Genomic DNA, 27,167 nt, shown 5'->3' with positions numbered 1-27,167 from the left:
AGAAAAGAACTATGGCTGTTGCATTATGCTTGTTTTTATAAACTAATTCTAACCGCGCGGCTTTGAGGCTAATGGGAGCAGCTTTCATGGCAGCATCAGTAGTATCTCAGCTTGGGTCTCACTGTTGTTTTGTGTCCACTACTCTTAAGAAATATGTTTAAAAAAAAAAAATCAATGTTTTCATTGGAAGGTTTACAATGTGGTCGGTGGTTTGGTGGCCGGATTGGAGCCTCTTGTGGGCCGGTTCCTCGCCCACGGGCCTTATGTTTGACACTCCTGGTACAGTGTGTTGTTTTATTAAGTAATAAATGCGGCACACCTGAAAGTGTCAGCACATTTATTTGATTAGTGTTCATTGTAATGAATTATCATTTCCTGCTTTTGTATGTATATTTTATCCATCCATCTTCTATACTGCTTCATCCTCACAGGGGTCACAAGGTGCTGGAGCCAACCTCACTTTACTATTGGCGAGGACAGGATGCTTCCGTTCATCACAGGACAAACACACAGAGAGAGAGAGAGAGAGAGAGAGAGAGAGAGAGAGAGAGAGAGAGAGAGAGAGAGAGAGAGAGAGAGAGAGAGAGAGTTAGACACACAGTGGAATCTACATCTCGTCTCGCTTGCCCTCCTGTGAGGTGGACAAATCACCATGAATAACAAATAGAGCATATAGACTAAAATGTCAGCCAAAATAGAGTCAAAATAAAAAAATATATATTAATTTGCCGCTGAAAAACAGTGCGACAAGATTTAAAATAGAAGTCAAACACTGAAATGTGTAAAATACAATATGATATACCCTGAAATGTTCAACATGTAGTGGAGTGAAGCCTCAGAACAGCTTCATGGATATGAAAAGTGCCTCAGCGGTCAGATGATCAGCGGGACTTGAATCAGTGTCCACTACAGGGACAGCAAGTCTTTTACAGTAGCTGGTGCCAGAATGACCTTCAAACGGTGTCCAAGCTCCCGTGTGACCGACGTGATCGATATTGAGTGTTTTGCATAAACTTTATTTTTATCTGTTATTATTAAGAATGCTTCTCTTGATGTCGTCTCGTCGTGTTAAGCCACAGTGTTTCTTGACCGGATAATTCTATTCTATTCTATTCTAGTCTATTCTAGTCTAGTCTAGTCTAGTCTAGTCTAGTCTTCAGTTGTGATGACTCGCGATAACCAGTAGGTGGCAGCACTTACAAGTCAAAGATAAATGAAGCGTTCAATCGCTCAATTCAGGACTTCAACCTCCCTGATGAGGTGATCAACTCTGTGACTTCTCCTGTAAAGCTCTCAGCAGTCAACATGTGCAGAACGTGTGGCGCTTTACCTTCAACATGCCGTTTCTAAATCATCATGTACCGAGAACCACACTGGAAAGAGATCAAACAAAACCCTCAAAGAAGAACGGCGCTGCAGGGTGAACTCGACATCTCTCAGCATTGAAGCTGAGCTGTGGGAACTGAACTCTGCAGGAATCGTGCCGAGGCCACAGGCCCCACTGGATAAAGACAAACCGTAGCAGCAGAGAGGATTTTCTTACCTTCTGGGAGTTTCAGAGCCACTTCCAGCCCCGTGGTGCAACTCAAACCCCACAACATGAACTCTGGAGAATTCACCATATTTTGCACCAGACAGTGGAATAACGTCAAAACTGCACGACTGGCACATTAAAAGAAGAAACAACAACAACTTGTTTCAGATTTTAAAAAGGAAATTGAATGAAATGCAGACTTTTCCTGATGTAGACGTAGATTTTCACACTAAAATAAGAGGAAACTTTTGGAGTTTATCTGCACACATCAGTGATAATGTGGTTATTGTACCGGGGATATCACGTGTGTGTGTGTGTGTGTGTGTGTGTGTGTGTGTGTGTGTGTGTGTGTGTGTGTGTGTGTGTGTGTGTGTGTGTGTGTGTGTGTGTGTGTGTGTGTGTGTGTGTGTGTGTGTGTGTGTGTGTGTGTGTGTGGCAGGAGGAGCTGCAGCAGCCTCCCTGGCGTTGACTGAAGCCACAGATTGTCTAATTAGATTAAGCGAGGCTTTCCTCAGATAAGCATTTAGCAGCAGCTCCTGTGTTTTTCCCTTCCTTCCGATGGAGCGTCTCTCGTGAGCTCGCTGAAGGTCAAACCGAGTTTTCTTTTTGCAGAGAAAGGCAGCGTCCTGGTGTGTGTGCGAGTGTGTGTGCAGGGGTCTGTGGAGGGATGTGGTTAGGTTATGGGCTGTTTCTGGGGCTGTCAGGCTGAAGCTGCTCACAGTAATCGGACTGCCACTAATACCTGCTGCTGCTGCTGCTGATAACAGGAGGCGATGGGGGAAGTTCGTGTAAGTCTACCTTTTCTTCTTCATCGATAATGTTGGTTTCTGTCGTGGGAGTCGTTGACAACCTGTGGAGTTTATCATAACCTGTCAGAATGAGTCAGATCAGCAGTGAAACTACATTAAAATGTATATTTTTGTTGGTATTTTTAGACCTCCTCGGGCTTTCAGGGTGTAAAAAGTGAGCGATAGTGTGTGTTGTGAAGGTGACGACTGAGCGATGGAGCTGTGGGTCACACCAGAGCTTGCTCCGCCGGTTTGACCCTCCGGGGCTGGTTGCTGGAGGTGCCGCGGCTCTTTTCCTTCTCCTCCAGCCTGAAACAGGCCTCCACCTTTCAGATTAAGCCCAGGCTGACTGATTGACACAGATTACTGCTGAAGGCACAGAGGTCGCAACCTGTGAGGAGCAAATATAAAATCCTCCAGTTTACACATGAAGCGAGTCAATGGGCAGTTTGTTCCACTGCGGTTTTCATCCTGCTGCTGCACACATGGTGGAGTTCATCACTGTAAGATCCACCAGATTAGCCTGTGGTTTTAACTCCTCATCAGACAAATAGCACTCCCAAGATTACGTTGGTATTTCATCGATTGTTCTGTCTTCTCTGCTTTGGTAAACAATCCAGTAAATTCACCTAGAAACTATGAGAAACTGCGTCTGAGCTAATGAAATGTTTCAAACGCCTCTAGTAAGTCATTTCGGTTTTTACTTCTGAGCAAAGAAGACTCGTGCTCAGAATCATATGGCCAGTATTTTATAGAGATTCATCTCAATCTATGTGTCGTTTTGGTCAGACGTAATCCATTCTTCTGTGTTTGATGGCATGAAAATGTCTCATAAAGGTGCTTTCACTGAATCTCGAGTATTTAATTCTTTTATTTATACTCTGAGGCATTGTATTCAAATAAAAATGTATTTCATATGGTTAAATCACTACATAATTAGTCTTTGAAAATCCCCTGAATACATAAAAAAAAGAAAACCTGTGCTCAGATTGATGACTTTTCTGATCTGCAGCGTCGTGGGACCAAACCATCCCAGTATAGTGTTGTAACATGTAAACGTTATGAAGCTGGAATTTTTCATCCAAATGAACAAATTATTCCTAATTAGCATCTTTGGGATTTAGGTTTCTTATAAGAAAAGTCCATTAGATGTAGAAAAAAAAAAAATTATTCTGCAAAAACAAGTAGAAATGTATTTAAATTATTACATTCATAGTTTATCATGCTTTCTTTTTTATTAGTTTAGAAAACCAGAGATCAGCGAGGCTCTAAAGCGTCGAGGACGATAGAATATTTTCCACTTCGGGTGTTTTTGTTTAAAAAAAAAAAAAGAGTTTTAAATGAAATATAGATTGTTCATGAGATAGTTGTGCATAAAGAAAGAAAAGAAACGTGGAGTTTATCTACATTTCTCAGTTCTTTTACTGGGTTTACACTCTAAACACGGCCAAGAGGCCAAATGTAAGATAACATTAAATTTGAAAAGAAAATTACTTAAAACTAGCAGAACGATCCGTCCGTGGAGTACACGAAGTACATTTTACTTCGTAAGAAATCTTGAAATAAGAATTTTAAATCCAGATGTTCATCCTGTAAAATCAAGGACTAAAAATGAGTCAATAAGTATCAACACATTTATCTATCATGTGCAGATTATCATGTTCAGAAAATCCTACAGGATCACACATGATTTATTGGTTAAAACCAGTTACAGTGAATGTACCACGCACACACACACACACACACACACACACACACACACACACACACACACACACACACACACACACACACACACACACACACACGCACACACACGCAGGAGGAAGCCTCGATCTTCCGTCCATCATGTTTAGATTACAGATGCATGCTTTAAGGGGAGAAGCTGCGGTCCACCCAGACTCAGGTGCGAACCCCCTCTGAGGACACGTCATGCAACATCCTGTTTCATCCCTCCACAGTCACAGAGTCCCCGTCAGACCAGATCTGCACCTCAGGCCTACCACTGAGTCTGCACCCGTCCAGAAGGCCCCGTGTTGAGTTCCCGAGGAAGCAGTCATGGCCAACAACTCTCTGAGCGGCTCCAAACACGGCCAGGCGGCCAACCACGACATGGAGTTCGGCTGCTCGCTGCAGGAGCTGCGCTCCCTCATGGAGCTGCGAGGAGCCGAGGCCACGGCCCGGGTCTCCGAGTCCTACGGAGACGTGAACGGACTGTGTGCCCGGCTGAGGACGTCGCCCGTCGAAGGTACGGAAACCTCACGTCAACAACGCTGATCACATCACTTCGTCTTTACAGGAAGAAACCTGCAGAACCAGACTCAGAGGAGGAGAGTTCCCTCTGTTCTGGTTTTAGGTTAGAGGAGGCACGGAGACAACAGGAGAGGACAGACAGATTGTGGGGGGGGGGGGGGGGGGGGGATTCAAACCCTGGTTCTGGTAGTGGGGTAGGGTTTGATCTTAACTTGGCCAGACTGGTAAATAATACTAGTATAGTCTTTGAATAACTAGAAATCTAAATCTCTGTATTTGCTTTAGTGCAACAAATTGTCAATATATCATTAAGAAGTTCACATTTAATAAACTTTCCTTTTACAAAACATGACAAACGTGAAATTTGAATAGAAGAACTGCAAATTCAGCAGTAATGTCTCATATCAGCATGCGCTGCACAACTTACAGATCACAGTGGACATAACATTACATGAATCTTTAAAGGTTCTCCGACAGTGGAGATATAAAGCATTGTGCCTTTTGTGAATGCTAATTGTGCTTTGTTTTTTAGCGGATTGATGTTAAGGTAGGGCCTCATTTTGAATCCAGAGTGTGTTTATCTGCAGGGTTTGCTCATAATTGTCTGTTGTTGTGTCTGACCTGCTCAGTGATTCATTCGGCGGGTCGCTCTGCAGGTCGAGCGGGACCCTCGGCGTCTGACGATCATATGATGCTGCATGTTGGGTTTAATACAGAACAAGTTCAGTCGTTATTTTTTGACAGCGGTGATTTATTATTTCAATGTGTAATGGGGGACGGAATCAGGGCCCTGGGGAGTCTCCACAGGTAGAGAGGAAGCAGGAACGAGGATGACTTTAGGACCCTGGGGACACATTAAAGGGAGAGTGGAAGCAGCGCGCTCTCTCTCTACTTGTGACCAGATGAGGAAGTTCAGCCATACACGTGAAGCAAGACAAACAATAAACACGCACTCAGGTCCAGGTCCAGGTCCAGGTCCAGGTCCAGGTACAGGGTTGAGAAGTGAATCTCTCCAGTCATCTGCTCACAGAGCTCTGCTGTACAGACTGTAAGTCCTTTAATGGAGCAGCTCCATTAATCAAAAAGACTATTTAACTGATGTTTAAATGTATTTTGTGTTTCTTTTAAGTGGCAGTCATCACGACACTAAACATACTGCTGGTGTGAACATAAAATAAACAACTTGAAGGTACGGCTTATATAGGTTAATTATTTTTACAAAGATGGATTTCTAATATGCCGAACATTCCTAACACCTGTTTGTTTTATAGGACTGTTTACAAGTGCAATGACTGTCACTGTTTTTTTATCTCATGAATTCATTTTAATGGCTCTTTTTATTTACCTATTTTCTTGTTTTGTTTTCTTCCGGGGTTTTATTTTAACAGGCGAGGTGCAATATATAATGGGCATTGTGCAGTCTGAGTAATAGCTGCCTGGGAGTTGTGGACCTTTTATTTAGTGACCTGTTTGTGTGTTATTTTATCATTGGGGATTTTTAAACATGTGCAGTGGTCTTTTATCTGATTGGAGTGTGTTGGGTCCCATTTCAGTTTTTTTCCACGGCCTCCCTATTAGTCTGTTTTAACAGAACGTACATTTGTGATGGAGAAATTACTATGACTTTTTTTTAACTTGTATTTCTCACCCTAGTTGACCACGCAGGCATGTTAGTGTCCATAATTACCAGGACAGGAGGCTGACAGCTCACAAAAATATAAAAGTTTATTACAATAAAAGAAGATAAAATCCAAACAGTAAAAGGGGAACAATAGATGACGAGGGCTACACAGTCGCCGACCAACCGCTGCAAAATCGACAAAAGTGCATATGTACGTTCTGTTAAAATAGATTAATAGGGAGGCCGTGGAATAAAACAGAAATGGGACCCAACACACTCCAATCAGATAAAAGACCACTGCACATGTTTAAAAATCCCCAATGATAAAATAACACACAAACAGGTCAGTAAATAAAAAGTCCACAACTCCCAGGCAGCTATTACTCAGACTGCACAATGGCCATTATATATTGCACCTCGCCTGTTAAAATAAAACCCCGGAAGAAATCAAAACCAGAAAATAGGTAAATAAAAAGAGCCATTAAAATGAATTCATGAGATAAAAAACGGTGACAGTCATTGCACTTGTAAACAGTCCTATAAAACAAACAGGTGTTAGGAATGTTCGGCATATTAGAAATCCATCTTTGTAAAATAATTAACCTATATAAGCCGTACCTTCAAGTTGTTTATTTTATGTTCACACCAGCAGTATGTTTAGTGTCGTGATGACTGCCACTTAAAAGAAACACAAAATACATTTAAACATCAGTTAAATAGTCTTTTTGATTAATGGAGCTGCTCCATTAAAGGACTTACAGTCTGTACAGCAGAGCTCTGTGAGCAGATGACTGGAGAGATTCACTTCTCAACCCTGTACCTGTACCTGGACCTGGACCTGCTGCCTCTGTCTGAGTGCCTGTCACTTCTCCTCTGCTCACCAGTAAAGAGAGCGATCACTGCTTCCACTCTCCCTTTAAAGTCTCCCCAGGGTCCTAAAGACGTCCTGGTTTCTGCTTCCTCTCTACCTGTGGAGACTCTCCAGTGTCCCAATGCCATTCCTGTTTACAAATGTGCACAGTATTTATTCTCATCCTCCAGACACTACAGATCTAAAGATTCTTAAAGTGTCAGAGGTTTAAGTTTACTTAAAAATAATGGAATCCGCTGTCGTCCAGTCGCCAGCACTAATATCCACAATCTGATGAAAATATGAGATTATGGCCCGTTTACATCACGTTTCAAGTGAAAATGAATAATTTTTGCATTTTTGTTTAGGAAAAGTTTTTCATTTACGCTGCAGTGTTTTGAAAACGATGTAATTTTCTTGTTGGGCCACTAGTGGGTGCTGTTGGTTGTGTTTGTAATGAAACCACACGCGCTGCAGGGAACAATAAGCTCTACACATTTACAATGAGAGGACACGGACATTTCAGTGGACAGATGACCAAGTTGGATTTCATTACTCTGACTGTCAAAATAAAAGTACCAAGTCCAGGAGGATATGGACTGGGGGTCATGACAGGACAGAGGAAACATTGTTCTGATTGTCTCTACTGAGCATGTGCAGAACGACTAGCGGCTGCGCGTGTGATGTAGCAACATTTCCGAGAAGTTGCTCTTTGTTTGTTCATAGCGGGACGGAGCTGTAGCGTTTTCAGAAAGTTCCATTTTCCCCATTTCCATGGAGACAGAGTTAGATCATTTTCAAAGAATTGTGTTTCTCTCCAATCCCACGGAGATGGAGTCGGAGTGATTTCGAAAAGTTGACTCTTCCGTGCCTCTGAGCACCGTTGGCGTATAAATGGACACACATCAAGCAACAAAGGTTTTGCAGTTTCACTTGAAAACATGTTATGAACCTTTGTCCTAGAAACAGAATAATATAAAATAGCTTTTTATATGCCTTTCTTCTCCTCTGAGTCACCAAATTTACACAGCAACAATTTTTGCTGGCAAAGGGCCAATAACCTGAAAAGTTTCACCATTTTAGATGTAATAAAGTTAGTAAAGTTTATTATTGTTGCATCAATAAAATAAATGCACTGACAGCCGGTAATATACCCTGTTATTGTCTCAGGATATCTTTTTACGTGTGCATTTAGTCACTCTACAGATTACAGCTGCAGAGATCGAGTTCAGTTGAGTTTATCTGCCCCCCGTTTTGACTGACAGGCTCAAATCTTGTCAAGCGAGGTTCTATTCAGCTTCTGTAATGATGTATTTGAGATAAAAAGCACCACTTTAATGCTTCTCATTGATTTAGGTGTGTTGATGCCTTTAGTGGTTCTGACATCAGCCTTTAGTCTTTCGTTTCCTGGACATTCCCATCATAAATTATATGAATCCAGATGTCCAGAGTCACTGTGAAGACATATGTCAGTCTTTACAGCACAAAATTCAAGCTGCTTTATTTACTGTGGATGTGTTGTTCACCGTACAATGGATGAAAACACAGTTTGAGTCCGTATGTTGGTGGAGAAACTCACAAAATGATGGTTTTGTTAAATATCCTCAACGTTTAAGAGCCAGGAGAATGAATACTATATTATATATTATTTTACATGCTGCTGATCTTATTTATCAGTACACACTCATAATCCTAAAAAACCCCGGGAGCCAATCTTTTGTGAATACGAGCTCAGTCTATCCACTGTGTTTCTTGGACCGAGCCTCATTCGTCTGCCCTTTGACATTTCCCCCCTCATCATTAATTCATGCCGTCTGTCCGTCTTGTTTGCTGAGTAAACAACTTCAGCCTTTCCACTCCTGCTGACAGAGGCTAAATGTCAGCAGCAGCTTGAAATCGGTGGAAAAAAAATCCATCTCTCGCGCTGTGTATGCCTCAGCTGGGGACAGACGCGTGAAGTTTCAGAGCAGTTCAGCCGGAGTTTCCTTTCCAGACAACACGAGGCGAGGGAGCAGCAGCAGGGTCTCTGAGGGCGTCCGGGCGAGTCCCGACCCGCTGGTCCACTCCTCCGGGGAGAGCACGCCGCCCTCTGCTTCCACACAACGCTACCAGACTGCAGAGTCACAAACAGCAGGCGTCACTGGAAACAGTCTCGTTTGTTCATATATGCAGACCTCTTGATCCCGTCTGGTTCTGATCCTGCAGCCGCATGACGAGCTGCAGACGCCCCGGCCTGACCCGACGCTGCACCTTCACACTACAGCAGGTGGCTTGGCTGTACCACAATTGTCCAATTAACACGAAATGTTGAAGAGTGGAGGAACACCCTGCTCCTTCTCATTTATACTGACAATACAATGCAAAGTTATTGTTTAAAGAAAATACTTTTTTAAATTCTAATTCAGATATGATGGATGATGGATCGACATTCTCGTGGACAGACCAAGTCTGGATTGTTATGACGGTGACTGTCAAAATAAAACTACCAAGTCCAGGAGAATATGGACTGGGAGTCGTGACACTCTGGAGGAAACGTTGTTCTTAGTGTCCAGCTACTGAGCATGTGCAGAAGCACTATTTACTGTGGTTGCTCATGTTCAGCTGAGCGTTTCCGCCGTCAACGCTCAGCTGAAGCCCAAACGTTCCCAGAAAGATGCATTTTTCCCTCGTTTACACAACGACAGAGTCAGAACGGTCCGCCCTGGGCGCCAATTTCTAAACGTTGTGTTTTTAGTGGCTCCGGGCACCGTTGTCATAAGAACGGATGCCCAAAATGCTGCGAAGGTTTTCCATTGTTACTTGAAGACGTCTTGTAAACGGGACCTGGTTCAGTCTGTCCTTCTTTCTGTTCAAGCTCCTGTCTTAAAGCTTCCCGTGGAATCCTGCTTTCATCTGATTGGTTGGCGTTCCGAACATCACTTTTCTTTTATCAACATGCAACAGCTCGTGCTGTTTTCATAAGCTGAGTTTATGTCCTGAACCTAAAGACTCCACATGATCATTCCCACTGACACATGATGGCGATGGCAGTGTTGGTGTTTTTTTTTAAATAAATATACTTCGACACATGAGCAGGGTAAGATGTAGAATCGAATCTTTCACCTTTGGCGTCGTCCCGCTCCACTAACCCGAGCCACAGCTGGAACAATCTTCTCCTGTACCTTGGGATGCACCAATACCACTTTTTCATAGCGGTGTCGGTGCTGAACAAGAGCTGAGAATCAGTTCTCTTATTTTACATGTTTTTCACACAAGCAACTGCATTTTTACTCGAGTAAATTAGGTCCGTTTTTTTGAGATACTCTGCTGGATGTGTACTGATGCTGATTTCATGTTTTATCCATTTTGCACGATTTCTAAATAAAGTAGATTAAAACTATTCACATATTTCCCATTAGGTTATGTTTGGTAGTGTGTATTTCACCCTGATCAGTGTAGACATGTTGTATAATGAACATGTATGTAATAACTTTGATTTGAGCTCCTACATCAGGGCTGTCAGACGCATTTCAGTTCAGGGGCCACATACAGACAATTTTCATCTTGAGTGGGTAAAATAGTGTCTTAATAACCTTTAAATTTAAACTTTAAAGTATTCCTTTGTTGTGGTGCAGAGTGTATGTGATCACAATGTCTATATTTCTGCAGAAAAATCTATTATGACGGACTCTATCTCTAATCTCAACATAAAACCAAGTTTAACGAAACCTTCTGCTGCAAAATCCAGTGAAATGTCCAGAAAACGTCTCCTCCAGCTTCCCAGCTCGGCTCTCAGCGTTTGGCCGCTCCCCTTAAGAATTGTGTTAAGAAATGAGATTCCTGTTGTGTATAAGTCTTATTGAAGGAGGTGACGTGTTTTCTGTACACATGACAAACACCTCAATAGTCAGGATGTTCCCTTGGGACATTTTTAGCACCTTTTTTCTTTTCTTTTTTTTTTTTTACATGTTTTAATGGTCAGAAGACGTCCGTCAGGGCAGCTTAATAAGGACCTTGTCCAGGTCTGGCTCATCAGCACTGAGGTGGCTGGGTGCTGCTCCAAATACCTGCCGGTGTGTTATAATCAGGTGTGATGAGAATCATCAAAAGTGAGTTTACAGGGATGAAAAGGTGACAAAGACTTTCATTAGAGAACATTCGTGGACAAACCGTCCACTTAAAGTGAAGGTCGGGCAAGAAGGCCCGGGGTAACTCTGGAGGAGCTGCAGAGGTCCACGGCTTCGGTGGGACAGTCCCTACCCCGTACCTGAACCAGGGTTTGAATCCCGAGCCCCTACAAGAAAGCCAATTGAAACAAAGCCTGAGTAGTCCTATCTTCAGTTTACCACCTGCTGTGAGGATACTCTTCTTCAGGGTTGGACAGGGACGCTCAGAGTTGATGGGAGATGGATGAAGACAAATACAAAGACTTGAGACCGTTGCAAAGATTCATCTTCAGCAGGGCAACGACCGGAAACATCCAGCCAGAGCTGCAATGAACAGTTTAGAGCAAAGTTCAGACCTTCATTCAATTGAAAATCTCAGGCAGGATTTAAAAAGTGTCTCTTCACAGACACTTTCCATCCAATCTGACTGAGCTTCAGCTATTTTGCAAACAAGAATGGGCAAAGGTTTCAGTCTGTAGACGTGGAACGTTGTTAGAGACCCTAGAAGACTGTGATTGCAGCTAAAAGAGGCTCTACTAAGTATTGACTCGGGGAAGAAGTCTTATGGTCGCCACGTTTTTCAGTTTCCATTTGTAAAAAAAAGAAAAGAAAAAAAAAAGTACTGTTTATCTATCACATAAAATCCCAACAAAATGTATTTACATGTTTGTTTGTAATATGACAAAATGTTGAAAACGGCAAGAGGTCCGGATACCTTGGCTTGCCACTGTATATTATCTGTATAGTATCGTCTTGTGAGCCTGTGTGTGGACTGATGTTTGTGTCTCGCCGCAGGTTTAGATGGGAAATCGGAGGACGTCAGCCGGAGACAGGAAGTGTTTGGACGGAACATCATCCCTCCTAAAAAGCCAAAAACCTTTGTGCAGTTAGTGTGGGAAGCCCTGCAGGATGTGACGCTCATCATCCTGGAGGTGGCTGCTATCATCTCACTAGGCCTTTCATTCTACCATCCGCCAGACGCCAAGGGACAGAGTGAGTCCAACACACACACACACACACACACACACACACACACACACACACACACACACACACACACACACACACACACACACACACACACACACACACACACACACACACACACACACACACCTCAACATTTGAAGAGAAGGTGAATTGGGGGATCAAACCTGCAACCTTCTGATTGAAAGACAACCCACTCCACCACCTGAGACCTTGATTAAATGTGTTTTTGAGTCTATTAGTGTGTAATTGTACATCAGATTACTCTCTCTATCAACGTGTGAAGTAGTTAGATGTTTTGAAGTGACACTCTGGTGTGTTTAGTACACCAGTGAACATGATGAATGGATTCCATGTGTGCAGCCGTACAGCGACATTCGTCCAGGTTGCAGGAATGTTGCTCACAGTGTTGCTGGTTTTCTTTCCCGACACTGAAATCAGGCCTGGTTCAAACGCCACATGTTGAGCGCATGGCAATAATTCCCACTGTGTCTCCCAGAAGCTCGTCCTGCTGGAGGGGTTAATTATGTCATGTAGACTGAGGGCACTGATGCGGGTTGAAAAGGCTTCATCTCCAGTGTGTTCTCCGTTCAGACTGCGGGAAAGCGGCCGGCGGCGTGGAGGACGAGGGCGAGGCGGAGGCCGGGTGGATCGAGGGCGCCGCCATCCTGCTGTCGGTGGTGTGCGTGGTGCTGGTGACGGCCTTCAACGACTGGAGCAAAGAGAAGCAGTTCAGAGGCCTCCAGAGCCGCATCGAGCAGGAGCAGAAGTTCACGGTGGTCCGAGGGGGGCAGGTCATCCAGATCAATCTGTCTGAGATGGTGGTCGGAGACATCGCGCAGGTCAAATACGGTGAGGGGACAGACGGGAGATTCTGATGTGTCAAAGTCATTTTAATTCAGGGGCCACATGCAGACAGATTTCATCTTGCGGTGGCGCCAGACCGGTAAATTAGTGCCATGATAACATTTACATTACACCTGAAAGTTTTCCTGTGTTGTGGTGCAGAGTGGAGGTGGTGGGAATGTCTGGATTTCAGCAAAACCGAACAATTACTACCAAAAATGAATACAATCTCAACGTAAAGCCAATTTTAGTTCAACCTTCTGGTGCAAAATAAAGTGAAAAGGTCCAAAACACTCCTCTCACTGTTGCATTCTGGATGTTTTTACAAACTCGCCCTGACATTGAGGCTTTGAGGCTCGTTTACTGGCCTTCATGGAGCGTCACCCACACCTCAGCTCGGGTCTCAGTGTCGTATTGTGTCGCTGCTCTTAAGAAATGTGTTGAAACATCAATGTTGTCTTTGACATTTTCACAGTTTGTTTGGTGGTTTGGCCTACGGGCCTCATGTTTGCACCCTTTTAAAGGCTAAAGTAATCAGATTACACAAATTAAGTGCAGAAAAACATCTATCTATCTGTCTGTCTATCTATCTATCTATCTATCTATCTATCTATCTATCTATCTATCTATCTATCTATCTATCTATCTATCTACATTAACTCATTTGGCTTCGCTTTGCTTGTGTGACGTCATATTGTCACACAAGCAAAGCGAAGCCAAATGAGTTAATGTCCAGGTCACCTGTTCACACCCAGACAGGACGACTGTCTATGGGGGTGAAGTGATATTACACTGAGCCAGTAAAAGGGCCCCACATTCTCAAAAATAAAAGGTTGTTATCCATTGTAGTTTTATGCAGGTGCAGTCTTTCTATCTGTATAACAGACACCATCTCCTTGAGTCATTGTTTAAAACAGTGTGACTGGGTAGATTTCCGAGCCAGAAGAATTCTTAGCAACTAGCATTGCCAAATGCAGAGCAGCTTGTAAGTCCTGTGACATGTCAAAAGTTCCCCTTGAGCAACCGAAGATCGCAAGTGATTTGTTAAAATGTCCCTGGACTCAGCTTCTGAGAGCCACTGGAAGATCTCAGTCCAAAAATGTTGTAGTGTGGGACAGAACCAAAAAAGATGTGCTAGTGATCCTTCAGCAAGAGAACATTTGTCACAAGTAGAAGTTTTGTTTTTGAGTGATGCGGTCTATAGATTACTTTGTACTGGATTAACTTGCACCGTGAATTAATTGAACAGTAATGTATCCGGGACGTCGCCTCCTCCCAGAGCTCTGCCGACATCCCTGAATTCAGATCTTTGGCCAATACTTCTCAGATTTGCTCTGAGGACACTGTAATGGAGAAACCATTTACAAAATGTGTTACCAGTTTGGAATCTGGAGAGAGCAGGAGATTGTCAATAAAAGGGTGAATTGCGGGTGAGGACTCATAATGTGGACAATTTTCTTTAACATAGTGTCTAACCTGAAGGTAACGATAAAAATGTGACTTTGGGATATTCAATTTAGTGCTTAACTCCTGAAATGAGGCAACCTGGCCATTGACGTACAAGTCTAAAAAGGTTTTAATGCCACTCTCTCTCCAGACTGTGAACACTGCATCTGAATGTCACGGTTTGAACTGATTGTTTTGACAGATGGAAACACAAACAGAAATGCTTAAGGTCCGGCAAGCACTTTTTATCCGGTTGAATATTTTTAGGGTATAATTTTATGTAAAATGTTTCTGAATTGACTTATCTATAGAGGCAGGACTGGAAGACAAGAGGGCGGATAATGACGAGCTTTTAGCAGCAAAGGCTTCCAGTTGTAGTCATGAAGGGCTGTCAGTGGATTCCGTCTCTCTGAGGATCCAGCACACAAGAGCCCTGGAGTTAGCCGCCCAATAATAACATTTTAATATAGGGAGTCCACGACATCATGCTTTTAGGGGTTTGTGTATGTGAGCTTTAGCTATTCCTATTTATAGCCTCACACAAATGGTAAAATTATAGAATCCAGCTCCCTAAAGAAAGTTAGAATCTTAAAATAGGGGCAGGTTTTGGAAAAGATCTAAAACCCTTGGTAGACTAATCATTTTGACAGCATTAACCCGTCCGATCATAGATAAGGGTAACGTCTTCCAGGATTCAATGTTGGCCTTCAGGTTTTAACTGCCTCTATGAAGTTAGATTTAAACAGAAGCTTCGGATTCCTTGTTCATTTTAATCCAAGATAGGTGAAACAGTCCATTACCACTCTGAAAGGTAAATGTTTTGGAAAAGTATCTGGGAATTGATCCACGAGTGGTATGAAATCACTTTTTCCCCAATTTATAACGTAACCAGAAATTTTACCAAAGGAATTCATATAATTAAGAGAACATTGAGAATTTTGGGAACATTACCAAAGGGGTGTCTTCCTTGGATAAATCTGGTTTAGTCTGAATGGACTTTTATGTACCTTCTGCAAAAACCTTTCTCAGAATGCAGGATTTCTGCAGCCTTGAGCATAACAGATTAATGACCAAGATTAAGATAATCCAGATGCAAATCTCATTTAACCAGATTAGTGGGTGACCAATGCAATTACATTTTATTTATTTCTATAATGTAAAATACAACACAGTCATTTCAAGGCAGTTTGACAGAAAAAATCAACAATTCCACATGAGCAAGCAGAGCAGAGTGAAAGGAAGAACTCCTTTTAACGGGAAGAAACCTGCAGAACCAGGCTCAGAGGAGGAACCTGCAGAACCAGGCGCAGAGGAGGAGGAACCTGCAGAACAAGGCTAGGAGGAGGAGGAACCTGCAGAACCAGGCACAGAGGAGGAGAAACCTGCAGAACAGGCTCAGAGGAGGAAAAACCTGCAGAACCAGGCTCAGAGGAGGAAGCTGCAGAACCAGGCTCAGAGGAGGAGAAACCTGCAGAATCAGGCACAGAGGAGGAGAAACTTGCAGAACAGGCTCAGAGGAGGAGAAACCTGCAGAACCAGGCCCTGAGGAGGAGGAACCTGCAGAATCAGGCTCAGAGGAGGATAACCTGCAGAACCAGTCTCAGAGGAGGTGACTTTCTGCAGAACCAGGCTCAGAAGAGGAGATTTTCTGCAGAACCAGGGTCAGAGGAGGATAACCTGCAGAACAAGACTCAGAAGAGGAGAAACCTGCAGAACCAGGTTCAGAGGAGGAGACTATCTGCTCTTCCAGTTGGGGTTGGGAGATCGAAGGAGAGAAAAGGAGAAGACGGAGACAGATTGCAATGACCGTTTCAAAGCCTGGTTCAGGTCGCTGGGTCAAGAATCAACAACAACAACAACAACAACAACAACAACAACAACAACCAGTCCAATGAAAACTTGACCTCCACAATTCAGTGACCCTGTTCCAGCTGTACTGACTCATTCCTCCTCTGACAAAGTGTAAAAATAGCAGGTTTACCCAGAAGGCTGTGATTCACATTCCACACGTCTGACATCCCGGCTCTGTTTCCCGTATATCGAGGATTTGATCCTTTTTTTTTCCTTTATCATGAAACTCTTTTATTGTGTGAATTTTTGAGGGTTAAAAATGTTCCATAAACATGAAAAAAGATCCCAAATTGAAAAGCTGCACCTCATAATGTATTTTTGTTCTGCTGGCAGCCCTACGTTAATGGGATGTTTCTATTTTCTCAGATCAGATAGTTGATGGAGATTATTCGGTGATATTTCTTGTCCTGCGCTGCTCCTTCTCCAGGTGACCTCCTCCCCACCGACGGAATTCTGATTCAGGGCAACGATGTGAAGATTGACGAGAGCTCGCTGACCGGAGAGTCCGACCTGGTCAGGAAGAACGCCCGCACCGACCCCATGCTGCTGTCGGGTGAGGCTGACACACGACAAGAAAAAAATGCATAAGACCTGCAAAAAAGGAGTCATTTCCAAAAAATGTAGCTCTATGTAGTTATTATCTCATTATTAGATTATTATTATCTAGTTATTACTTTCCAAACTGATTTCTCAACGCTACTCCTTCATGTGGTAATTTATTAGATCATTGTTGTCAAACATATTTTAGTTCAGGAGCAGCATGCAGACCAGTTTCATCTTGGGTGGACCGAACCGGTAAACTAGATCCATCAGAACAAAACAATTACTACTGAGGAAGACTCTAATGTCAACATGAAGACAGTTCAAACAAAACCTTCTGCTGCAAAATGCAGTGAAATGTCAGTACACTTTTTCTCTCGCCGCTGCATTCCAGGTATTACAAGACATATTAAGACATGGGACGAGCATCCTAAAACACTTTTGGCAATCTGTCACATTATTAGAAGGTTATGACATCATTGATTGTTTGATTGGTTGAATGTGATCGATTGTCTTCATCATGTGCATAAAGCTGAAGTTTAAAGTGATTTAAGTATTATGGAGACTAATTAAAAATGATAAAGGTGAAACAGTTGCAGACGTCATAAAAAGAATTCTTGTGCAATTAAAGCAGCTAAAGAATCATGAGAAGAGTCGTGTTTCTTTATCACTGGTGAATCCGGACAGGCTATAACAGTGATATCCCCCAGGTACCCATGTGATGGAGGGCTCTGGGAAGATGCTGGTCACTGCCGTCGGCGTGAACTCTCAGACCGGGATCATCTTCACGCTGCTCGGAGCGAGTGAGGGCGAGGGCGAGGAGAAGAAAGAGGAGGAAGAGAAGAAGAAGAAGAAGAAAAACAAAGAGAAAAAGAGCAAGCAAGGTGAGGACGTTTGGAGAAGGGACACGTTCAGCATTCAGCCCTTCGAAGACCGCCGAATGAAGCAGCCGCAGACTCCCACTGCGGGATAGTTCCATACGACAGGGCCGCCTCCTCGTGGTGTCGCGGCCAAAACACTCAACGCTTACTCCACCCTCTGAATAAATAATGACAGGTTTTTATTTTCTACCTTCACAGGTAAAAAAGAGAAGAAAGGTAGGTGGTACACATCTCCGTCTATCCTGTGTGTGTGTGTGTGTGTGTGTGTGTGTGTGTGTGTGTGTGTGTGTGTGTGTGTGTGTGTGTGTGTGTGTGTGTGTGTGTGTGTGTGTGTGTGTGTGTGTGTGTGTGTGTGTGTGTGTGTGTGTGTGTGTGTGTGTGAAGCATTTACTCGAGAAAACAATCTGGACTATTCGTTTGTTTCAGTTTTCGTTTAACTATTTAACTTTATCAACCTGGGAGCTCCTCTGCACTTTTTGTTGGAGTTTTAAAACAAAGATTCTGTCTAAGATCAAGAAGAAGAAAATAAAACCTTTAACATTTTGCAACTCTTGCAATATGTTTAATAAACTTAAGCTTAAAGACATTTAAACAAATTAATGTGATGGAGTTCGTGTTATTCAAAAGTTTGATCATAATGTTTTCACTTTTATGGCAAATGAATATCGGCTCCAAATATCAGTTATCGGCCTCCTTCACTACTAACGATCACTGTCGGTATCGGCCATGAAGAAAACATATAGGTCAGTCTGTAGTTTCTGGTGTTTCTGCGGTTGTCCGTGTAAACAGACATGGTTTTCAAAAAGTCGCTGTGTAAACTTCAAAACGAAAAAGGCCAAAAGGTTTTTACTCGTCTTAGTTTGCCTCGTTTGGAACAACAAAATGTAGAAACTGATTCACTCGCTGTGATTCCCTGCGTCGTCCTGAAATCCAGCAGACGGACGACTTTCTAGATTTCCTTTAAAAAAGTGGATTTGTTGGTCCTAGACGGTGAAAATAAATGGCAGAGCAGCCTACGATATGATGAGGCTGGTGCCAAATTACAAACTTTCCACATCAGCCCACCGAGTCAGGCTGACTCTTTTAGACCAGGTGAGAAAAGCTGGATGACTTTGTGAATCTGAATGAACCTTATTCTAAAGTCGTGACGAAACGCTGCTCCGCCCCTGGAGATGATGTCAGTTTGTGACTGAACAAACACACTGATAAGTAGATCATGTTCGGTGCTCGTGCATCGTGAACGAGCTCACCCTCCAACTTGTCGTCGAACGTCTGGTAAGCCAGTATGCGGCACGCACCATGTGATGCAGGGGGGGAATCGGCCGGTTGGTGGCGCTGTGACAGGCGGGCGGTTTCTGGTCACTTTCCAAACTGCCCCCCCCCCCCCCCCCCCCCCCCCCCCCCACTCCTCTTTGGTGGTCCTGTGAGGAGCGTAGTGCGTCTCTGGGGTTGGAGCTGCAGCAGCAGGTGCTTCTGACTCTGTTGATGGTGATTAGGACCAAGCAGATTATCGACCTTAAGCTCGGCAGATGCTTTCTTCTCCTGCCTGCTGCTGCCGCCTGCCTGCTCACTAATAACCTCATTACTGAGACGGGATCAGCATGCTCGCTCACACACACACACACACACACACACACACACACACACACACACACACACACACACACACACACACACACACACACACACACACACACACACACACACACACACACACACACACACACACACACGCCCTGTGGTAAGAAGAGACAGTGGTGTAATCTGGTGAGTTTGTTCATGTTAGACGACTCTTCACACTCATTGATAAAAATGCAATACAGCAGCAGTTATCAAACGAGTATTACTTGTAATTTCACTCGATTAAAAAAACGTGGACACATAAACAAAGAAATTGTCTCTTCGACCTTGTTCTTGGTTGTGTGAGCTGAAAACGGATCAGGAGACTCCCAGGTAGCTCATGGGAGTGTTTGGACTTGGAACAGGAGTTGAATTCTCCAGTTTGTCTGTGAGCGTCCAGTCAAAGACCAGAGCAGCTGGAGAATGAACCAAACCGGAAACTCTCAGCTCAAATGAGAAGAAACATGTTCACACTAATGCGACAACGTTTCAGGTGAAAAGCCATTATTTGTGTGTTTTCTGTTTCAGAAAACGTTTGTGTTCACACGGCAATGTTATTAAAACTGTGGTTCGTTTACATGAAATGACCGACACAATGAAAACGATGTAGTGAGCATGCCAGGGCAATAGTGGGACTGTTGCTTGTTTTTGTAATGAAGCAACACACACAAGCAGTAGAGAACAAAACGCCACAAACAACAGGAGAACACTGACATTCTAGTGGACAGAACACCAAGTTGGACTGTTATTACGGTGCCCTTCAAAATAAAAGTACCAATTCCAGGAGAATATGGACTGGGAGTCATGACACTTTGGAGGAAACATTGCTCATATTGTCCATCTACTGAGCATGTGCAGAAGAACTATTTTATTTACCGTGGTGCGCATGTAGCAGTGTTTTCAAAAAGTTGCGTTTTCAGCGGCTTCGAGTTCCATCGTTGCGTCAACTGACACCAGATCACAGCGAAACGGACCTTTAGTCAACAACAAGGACACAGATCATCATTAACTTGTGCCAGTTTTATAAGAAATGATATGTAACAACCGAGATGCATTTTTATATAAAACACTGCGTTTGTCCATCTACTCGTGAATATACAGAAGAACCATTTACTACGGCCGTGGTGTGCATGCACAGGAGCAGCATCTCAGAAAGGTTGTTTTCCTCCATCTACACGAAAGTTACAGTCAGAGCTTTTTCAAAAAGCTGTGCTTTCATTTGCTCCGAACACCCAAAATGAAACGAAAGTGTTGTTTTCACAACGTTGAAGCGCAACTGAAGCACATTGGTGACGACGTTCTGGTTTGGAGTCGCTTCACTTCCTCAGTCTACAGTCGTAGCCTGAAACAAACACATGAAACTGTCAGATTTGCTTCTACTGGAATGGAGCTCTGGAGGCTCGTCAGGCTCTTCAGGCCAGCTTGAAACCCTGTTTGACTGCAGTAAAACATCCACAGAAGCTTCTCTTAGTCCTTCCAGTTCGGATCCGCTGGCTTTTAATCAAAGGTCATTGTTCTTTACCACCGCACCGACACTCATAACGTCTGTGGTCTCTTAAAAAAATACATCTGAAGACTCTTCTAACCCTAACCCTCTTCTTGTCTTTTGGATCAGGACTTTTCTTCTGTATTGCACTCTAAATCTTTTAAAGACATGAATATCCAGAATGAAAACACCTACAAGCTATCTGCCTGCAGGCTCACCTTCTTCGATTGTATCCGTTCTGTTTGGATTTAACTTGTTTACACAACATTTTCAAGTGAAAGCAGAAAACTTTCGTTGCATTTTGGGTGTTTGTTTGCTTGAGTGGTCTGAACCACTGAAAATGGTTCCCAAGGTGGAACTTTTAGAAAACACTCTGTCTTCATGGGACTGGAGAGAATGATACTTTTTGAAACGCCCCGGATGATGAACCTCTAATGGAGTTCTAACACCTTGACGGTACAAGAAGGCCCAAAAGCATGTCTGCGTTTTATGAATCGTTAGAAGGATCAACCTAAAGAGGGATTTGCTGAATTATTTTGTTGTTGTTTTTTTTATACATTGTTTACATATGAAGCACATAATCCTTATTCTTATTCCTTTGAGTTGGTATTTCTGATTGTACATAACGTTACTGCTTGTTTGGCATGTCTGGCACGGCTCACGTATTTGGTGTGTTTGGTGAAATGTGTGTGCTCATTGTGACCTTTGCATGTCCTTTGTTTTTTGGCCATTGTTGTGGATGAGGTGCAAATTTCATCGCGCTGTCATACGAAGTGTGGCTGTACAATGACAATAAATATTTATCTTAACAATGTTTCCTCCGTGGTGTCAGGACTCCCGGTCCCTATTCTCCTGGGACCTGGTAGTTTTATTTTGAAAGTCACCGTAATAACAATCCAACTCGGTCGTCTGTCCTCCAGAATGTCTGTGTTCGCTAATTGTTATTCTTCATGGCTTATATTTCTCTGCGTGCATCTGTGTGTGCTTGTATTTAAAAACAAACACCGGCTCGTGGCCCGACATGAAAACTACGCTTTCCTGTCGTTTACACGTAAACTGACATCATTTTCCAAACTATGCCATGTCAGTACAAAACTATTTCCAAATAAAAGCGCAAAGCAATGTGTTGTATTTTGAAACGTTATATCCTTTTTGCGTCTCTTATGTACTTTAGTAAAGTGCCGTGGTGCTTCTACTTTCAATCCAGCATTGCCCGGTTTTCATGATTTATAAGCCCTTTTACTGATGTCTTTGTTTCTCTTTTCAGTCTATCTCTTCTGGTTTCCTTGTTTTTGTCTCATCTGTGTCCCCCCAGTTTCCTCTCACCTCATTTTACATTTTTGGTTGGAGTTTATATTTTTTAGTGTCCACCTTTCCACGATGTTTGAGATTTATGCTCTGATTGAAGAGTGAAAGGTCTCCTCAGTTTGGGACCTCAGTTGTGTTTGATAAAAAAAACAATCAGGGACACGGCTTCATCAATGAACACTGATTGAGGACCTTTCATTTCCTTGGCTTGTACTTACATTTTCACGTGACTCCATGACCCAGCGCAGCACTATAATCCCATGCGGGGATTAGACCACCTACCTGTTGACACAGAGCTGCCCGTCACTGCTGTCCTTTTAACACTTCAGAGGATGTGATGATCTGAAGAGCAGAAGGGAAAGCCACCTTCACTTCCCTCGCTCCTGTTTCCATTTGTGGATTCAAACTTGATGTTACCAGATGATCTACTAGATTCCATATAATTTACATTTCTTCAGGATTTATTGATTTCAATTCAGAAGTGCTATAAGAAGCATATAAATTGGTATAATGGAGAATGTATAGAAACCTAGATGCATGTGATAGAATTGCTGCAGTGGCTTTCGAGGTTTGTGGCCATGCGTTTGTTCTCATCACTGACTGGGGCTGTTTCTTTCAGGGAAAGATAAGGATGGCGCCACGGTGGAGATGCAGCCGCTCAGCGATGATGGAGACCCAGACAAAAAGAAGAAATCCCCACCAAAGAAGGAGAAGTCTGTCCTTCAAGGGAAGCTCACCAAGCTGGCCGTGCAAATCGGAAAAGCAGGTAAGAACCATCAGTAAGATAACAAGAGTCATTATCTTTATTATAAACGTTTAACTTAATTGAATTAACTTGTAAAATGCTTTAAAGTGGATTCTGCTTCTTGGTGGGAGTCATTAAAGCATTCAGCATCTGTCCATTTGGTCATTGGAAAACACTGCCGGAGGACGTTCGCGCTGCTAAATACATATCTTGTCCTTGTCTTGTCCTCACTTCTCTCCATTCATTTTCCAATTGAGGGACATAAAGAGGACGAAGGAGCTCTGCTCTCTTTTAAACCGCCAGGATTTTACTCACTCCTCAAAACAGTAAAACAGTGTTTGTATGTTGCAGCAGTGAAGACCGGACAGAGCCTCGCTGGATGTTTTAGATGTTTATTCTTTTTAGAAGCAGCTGGATGTCCCAAAAGCTCCCGTATAGAAATGTTGCGTGGACCATCATGCAGTTTGGTTAATGCTGCTGTGGCTTCAAACAGACATTTTACATATCTTGAAGTCACTGCTGCTTCTGCCAAGTTGAAAATACCCTGAAACACTCATGGCTGACTACATCCACCCTTCTCTTTCCTGGAGCAGTGGCTCTGTGGTCTGTGATCCCCGTTTGATAACAGTGGGTTAAACTTTCCTCCTCCACACTCTGCTGTGAAGTGCAGGTCTGTGTGCTTGGTCAACTTCCTGTTAGGTCACAAATAGATGAACGAAACTAGGGATGCACCGATACCAATACTAGTATCGGGTCTGGTGCTGCACACTCGTACTCATAAAAGCGCCCTGATACAACCCGATAAGTATTATGTGATGTCATCCGTCAGCAACGTCAGCAGCAGGTAGACAAGAGAGGACGAGTGATGTCCACGGTTTGGAGATTCGTTAATGATAATGAGGATGACAAAAGTACGACAGACTGTAAATTATGTTCTGACAAAATATCATGAGGAGAAAAATACTTCGTCCAACACCAGCAACTTCATCACCAGCAGAGTTAGAACGATGTCGATTAGGAGGACTTTATTCTGAGCTGTGCCACATGCTACATGCTAAAGTGTTTCAGGGCAACATGCTACATGCTAAAGAGTTTCAGGGCTACATGCTACATGCTAAAGAGCTTCAGGGCTACATGCTACATGCTAAAGCGTTTCAGGGCTACATGCTACACGCTAAAGAGCTTCAGGGCTACATGCTACATGTTAAAGAGTTTCAGGGCAACATGCTACATGCTAAAGAGTTTCAGGGCTACATGCTAAAGAGTTTCAGGGCTCATACAGCAGCGATGCCACATGCTAAACATGATTAAAGTCTGAGTGATACTGTCATTAACATTGAGATGGAGCGTGTGGCGGCACACAGCAAGTTCGGGCCTTCAGTCGACAGTACACATAACACACTGTGTAGATAGATGCATTGCGTGGCTACACACTCTGTTATTTGTACTGTAGACACAGTAGTACACTGGAACCTTCACGGCAGTTGGAGGTCTGCGTAGCGTCAACGCAGAGGCTGTGGGGAGGTGGTTCGCGGCAACACATAGCCTTCACATATCGTTTGCAGAAGGTATGAATTAGACATGAGTACTGGTATCGGTATCGGTATCGGTATCGGTATCGGCAAGTAGCTAAAGGTTGGAACTCGAGCAAGAAGCAACATTTTCAAATCAACTTTTCATGTCGACTTCTGATGTGCTCAGTTGTGTGTAATTTCAATCTAACAGTAAGAATAACCTCAACAATAGCTGGTGGCTACATGTTTAGCATTGAGGTGATGCAAAGATTTTAGTTCGTGTGGTGATCTGTGATCTCTTTCTTCATATTTTCAAAACTCTTATCCACACTCATATCGAACAGTTTTTTAAACAGAATTATTTCATCCATCAGGCCAAGCAACACTCTCTCTCTCTCTCTCTCTCTCTCTCTCTCTCTCTCTCTCTCTCTCTCTCTCTCTCTCTCTCTGTCTCTCTCTGTCTCTCTCTGTCTCTCTGTCTCTTTCTGTCTCTCTCTCTCTCTCATCAGGTCTCATCATGTCCACCTTCACCGTCATCATCCTCATCACTCGCTTCCTGATAGATACCTTCTGGATTCAGGGGGTCATCTGGACCAACGAATGCATTCCCATCTACGTGCAGTTCATGGTCAAGTTTTTCATCATTGGAGTGACGGTTCTGGTGGTGGCTGTCCCTGAAGGACTTCCTTTGGCAGTCACCATATCTCTGGCTTATTCTGTGAAGGTCTGTTTACATATTTTGGTAGCAAACTGAAGCTGTTTTATGACTGATCTGTCATGTTCAAAAGCGGTTTTATATCCTGAGTGATATGACAGTGAGTGAGGGGTTCAGCTTGCTGTTCTTTCGATGGAGTAGTGAACCCAATGAAGAACTCTTGAGAATTGAGTAACTTTCCACCTGTCTTTGCTTTGTCAGAAAATGATGAAGGACAACAACCTGGTCCGCCACTTGGACGCCTGCGAGACGATGGGCAACGCCACGGCCATTTGTTCAGACAAGACGGGCACACTGACCACCAACCGCATGACGGTGGTGCAGGTCTACGTCGCAGACCGCCTCTACCGAAAGGTGCCAGAGTCGCAGCTCATCCCACCCAAAATCTTGGACCTGCTTGTTCGGGGCATCGCGGTCAACTGCGCCTACACCAGCAAGATTATGGTGAGCTGCAAAAATAGCCTTTCATTCAGGAAGCTCTGCGAGCTAAGCATGGGCCTGGGAGGGCAGGGCTGGTTTGGAGAGCTGCCACTGCAGCTCAGGGCTCATCTGGTCACTGCCTCCTGGATCCACAGCTCAAAGAGCACAGGGAAGACAAACAGGTTCAGATCAGACAGGAAGACAGCAGCAAGCACACTATCGCTTTGCCTCCAGTCGCCTTAGATTGTTAGTAGAAGGCCTTTCATGATTGGTCTGGTTGAAAATAACAGTTTTACAGTACAGTGGTTTATCCTGGTCTCTGGAACAGCAAAGGGATCATTTAAAAGACCTTCGGATAGTCAGACACAAAATTCACAAAGACAATTAACGACACAGATGTTTCAAAGCAATAATTAAATCCAGCGCTCTGTTAAACATACAATAGATTTATAAATGCAACTTTTACACTCTTGTTAGTACTAGTTGGTAAATGATCTAAATGAGCTATTACAAACATCAACGAAAGAAAATAACTCAGTTTCAAGAAGGTAAAATTAAAGATGATAGGTGAAAGAAGCAATTCAAATAAGCAGAAACAGTTACTGAAAACCACAAACATTTATATTTTTACCTGTGTGTGCTTGGAATACCAACACCCTCTCTTGTTGGTCTATTCTGGCCGGGTTAGAGGGCGAGAGAACGTCCTGGGTCAGAAAGGAGCCAAGCACATCTGTAAGGTTCTATAGGGAGGAGCTCCAACGCAGCCGTCTGCTGATTGGTCAGTCATGCTCGTCACTCTCGACAAGCCCGCAATATTCAAATAGCTCATTGGTCATATAAACCCTCCCGTTGTTGTTCACATAAGCCGCTTTGTGCTCACTGGTTATGTTAACTGAGTTTTTTGAAATGTCAGCGCTGCACTGCCCCCTGCTGTTCTGACGAGGTGCAGCCGCTCCTCTCCAGAACAGGAGAGGAGGAGATTCAGCAGGAGCTGGACGCTGCAGTTCAGAATGAGAACGTTTTCCAAGCTGTGTCACAGAGAACGGAGGCTCACAGCTTCACTCACATGCCTGAGCAGTGCTGCACCAAATGTGTTCAGCATTGATCCCACTTTTACCGTCTCGTAATGACGTCACATTCCTGCATCATTATGTGGTCATTCACAACCCTGCCTACATTTTTACGGTACTCTCTGTGATTGAACCACCTAACACGTCTGCACTGTGCCGTGCAGTGGGAACAAGGCTTTAGAAGACTGAAAGACTGGATGAAATTAAGGACAAGACCCTTTTTTTCTTCTTTTTTGTTTTTGTTAAATTCAAAAACTGGCAAATAAAATATAACCCCCCCTAATTCTTTTATAAATGAAGACGCTGTGGACCGGGCAGTTGCATTTTTGGTTCACCAAAGCCCCTTTTACACAACGTTTTTAAGTGAAAACAAAAAACCTTTGTTGCATTTTGGGTATTCTTTTACATCACAATGGTGCTCAGAGCCACTGAAAACGTAACTTTTTGAAAATGGCTTCCAAGGTGGGATATTTCAAAAATGCTCCGATTATGTCTCCGTGGAAATGTGGGAAACCACAACTATTATGGAATGCTGAGATGCTCATGA

General features: G+C 43.4%; 1 protein-coding gene across 1 annotated transcript in view; it reads left to right on the top strand.

Annotated features, from left to right (window-relative positions):
* The first annotated feature begins 1,992 nt into the window (after window positions 1-1,992).
* The window catches only part of LOC308116389 (plasma membrane calcium-transporting ATPase 1-like), a 37,998-nt gene continuing 12,823 nt past the window's right edge, over window positions 1,993-27,167 (top strand). Inside the window, exons 1-9 of the mRNA XM_080474560.1 lie at window positions 1,993-2,322; window positions 4,284-4,570; window positions 11,987-12,184; window positions 12,773-13,030; window positions 16,749-16,874; window positions 17,572-17,745; window positions 22,776-22,922; window positions 24,925-25,139; window positions 25,332-25,574. Coding sequence (XP_080330686.1) covers window positions 4,381-4,570; window positions 11,987-12,184; window positions 12,773-13,030; window positions 16,749-16,874; window positions 17,572-17,745; window positions 22,776-22,922; window positions 24,925-25,139; window positions 25,332-25,574 — 1,551 coding nt within the window. The 5' untranslated portion in view covers window positions 1,993-2,322; window positions 4,284-4,380. The remainder of the gene's footprint in view (window positions 2,323-4,283; window positions 4,571-11,986; window positions 12,185-12,772; window positions 13,031-16,748; window positions 16,875-17,571; window positions 17,746-22,775; window positions 22,923-24,924; window positions 25,140-25,331; window positions 25,575-27,167) is intronic.

The sequence above is a fragment of the Lipophrys pholis genome (assembly GCF_963383615.2).
Source record: "Lipophrys pholis genome assembly, chromosome: 11".
In the NCBI taxonomy this organism is placed as follows: Eukaryota; Metazoa; Chordata; class Actinopteri; order Blenniiformes; family Blenniidae; genus Lipophrys; species Lipophrys pholis.
This window is presented reverse-complemented; position numbering and strand designations above follow the sequence as displayed.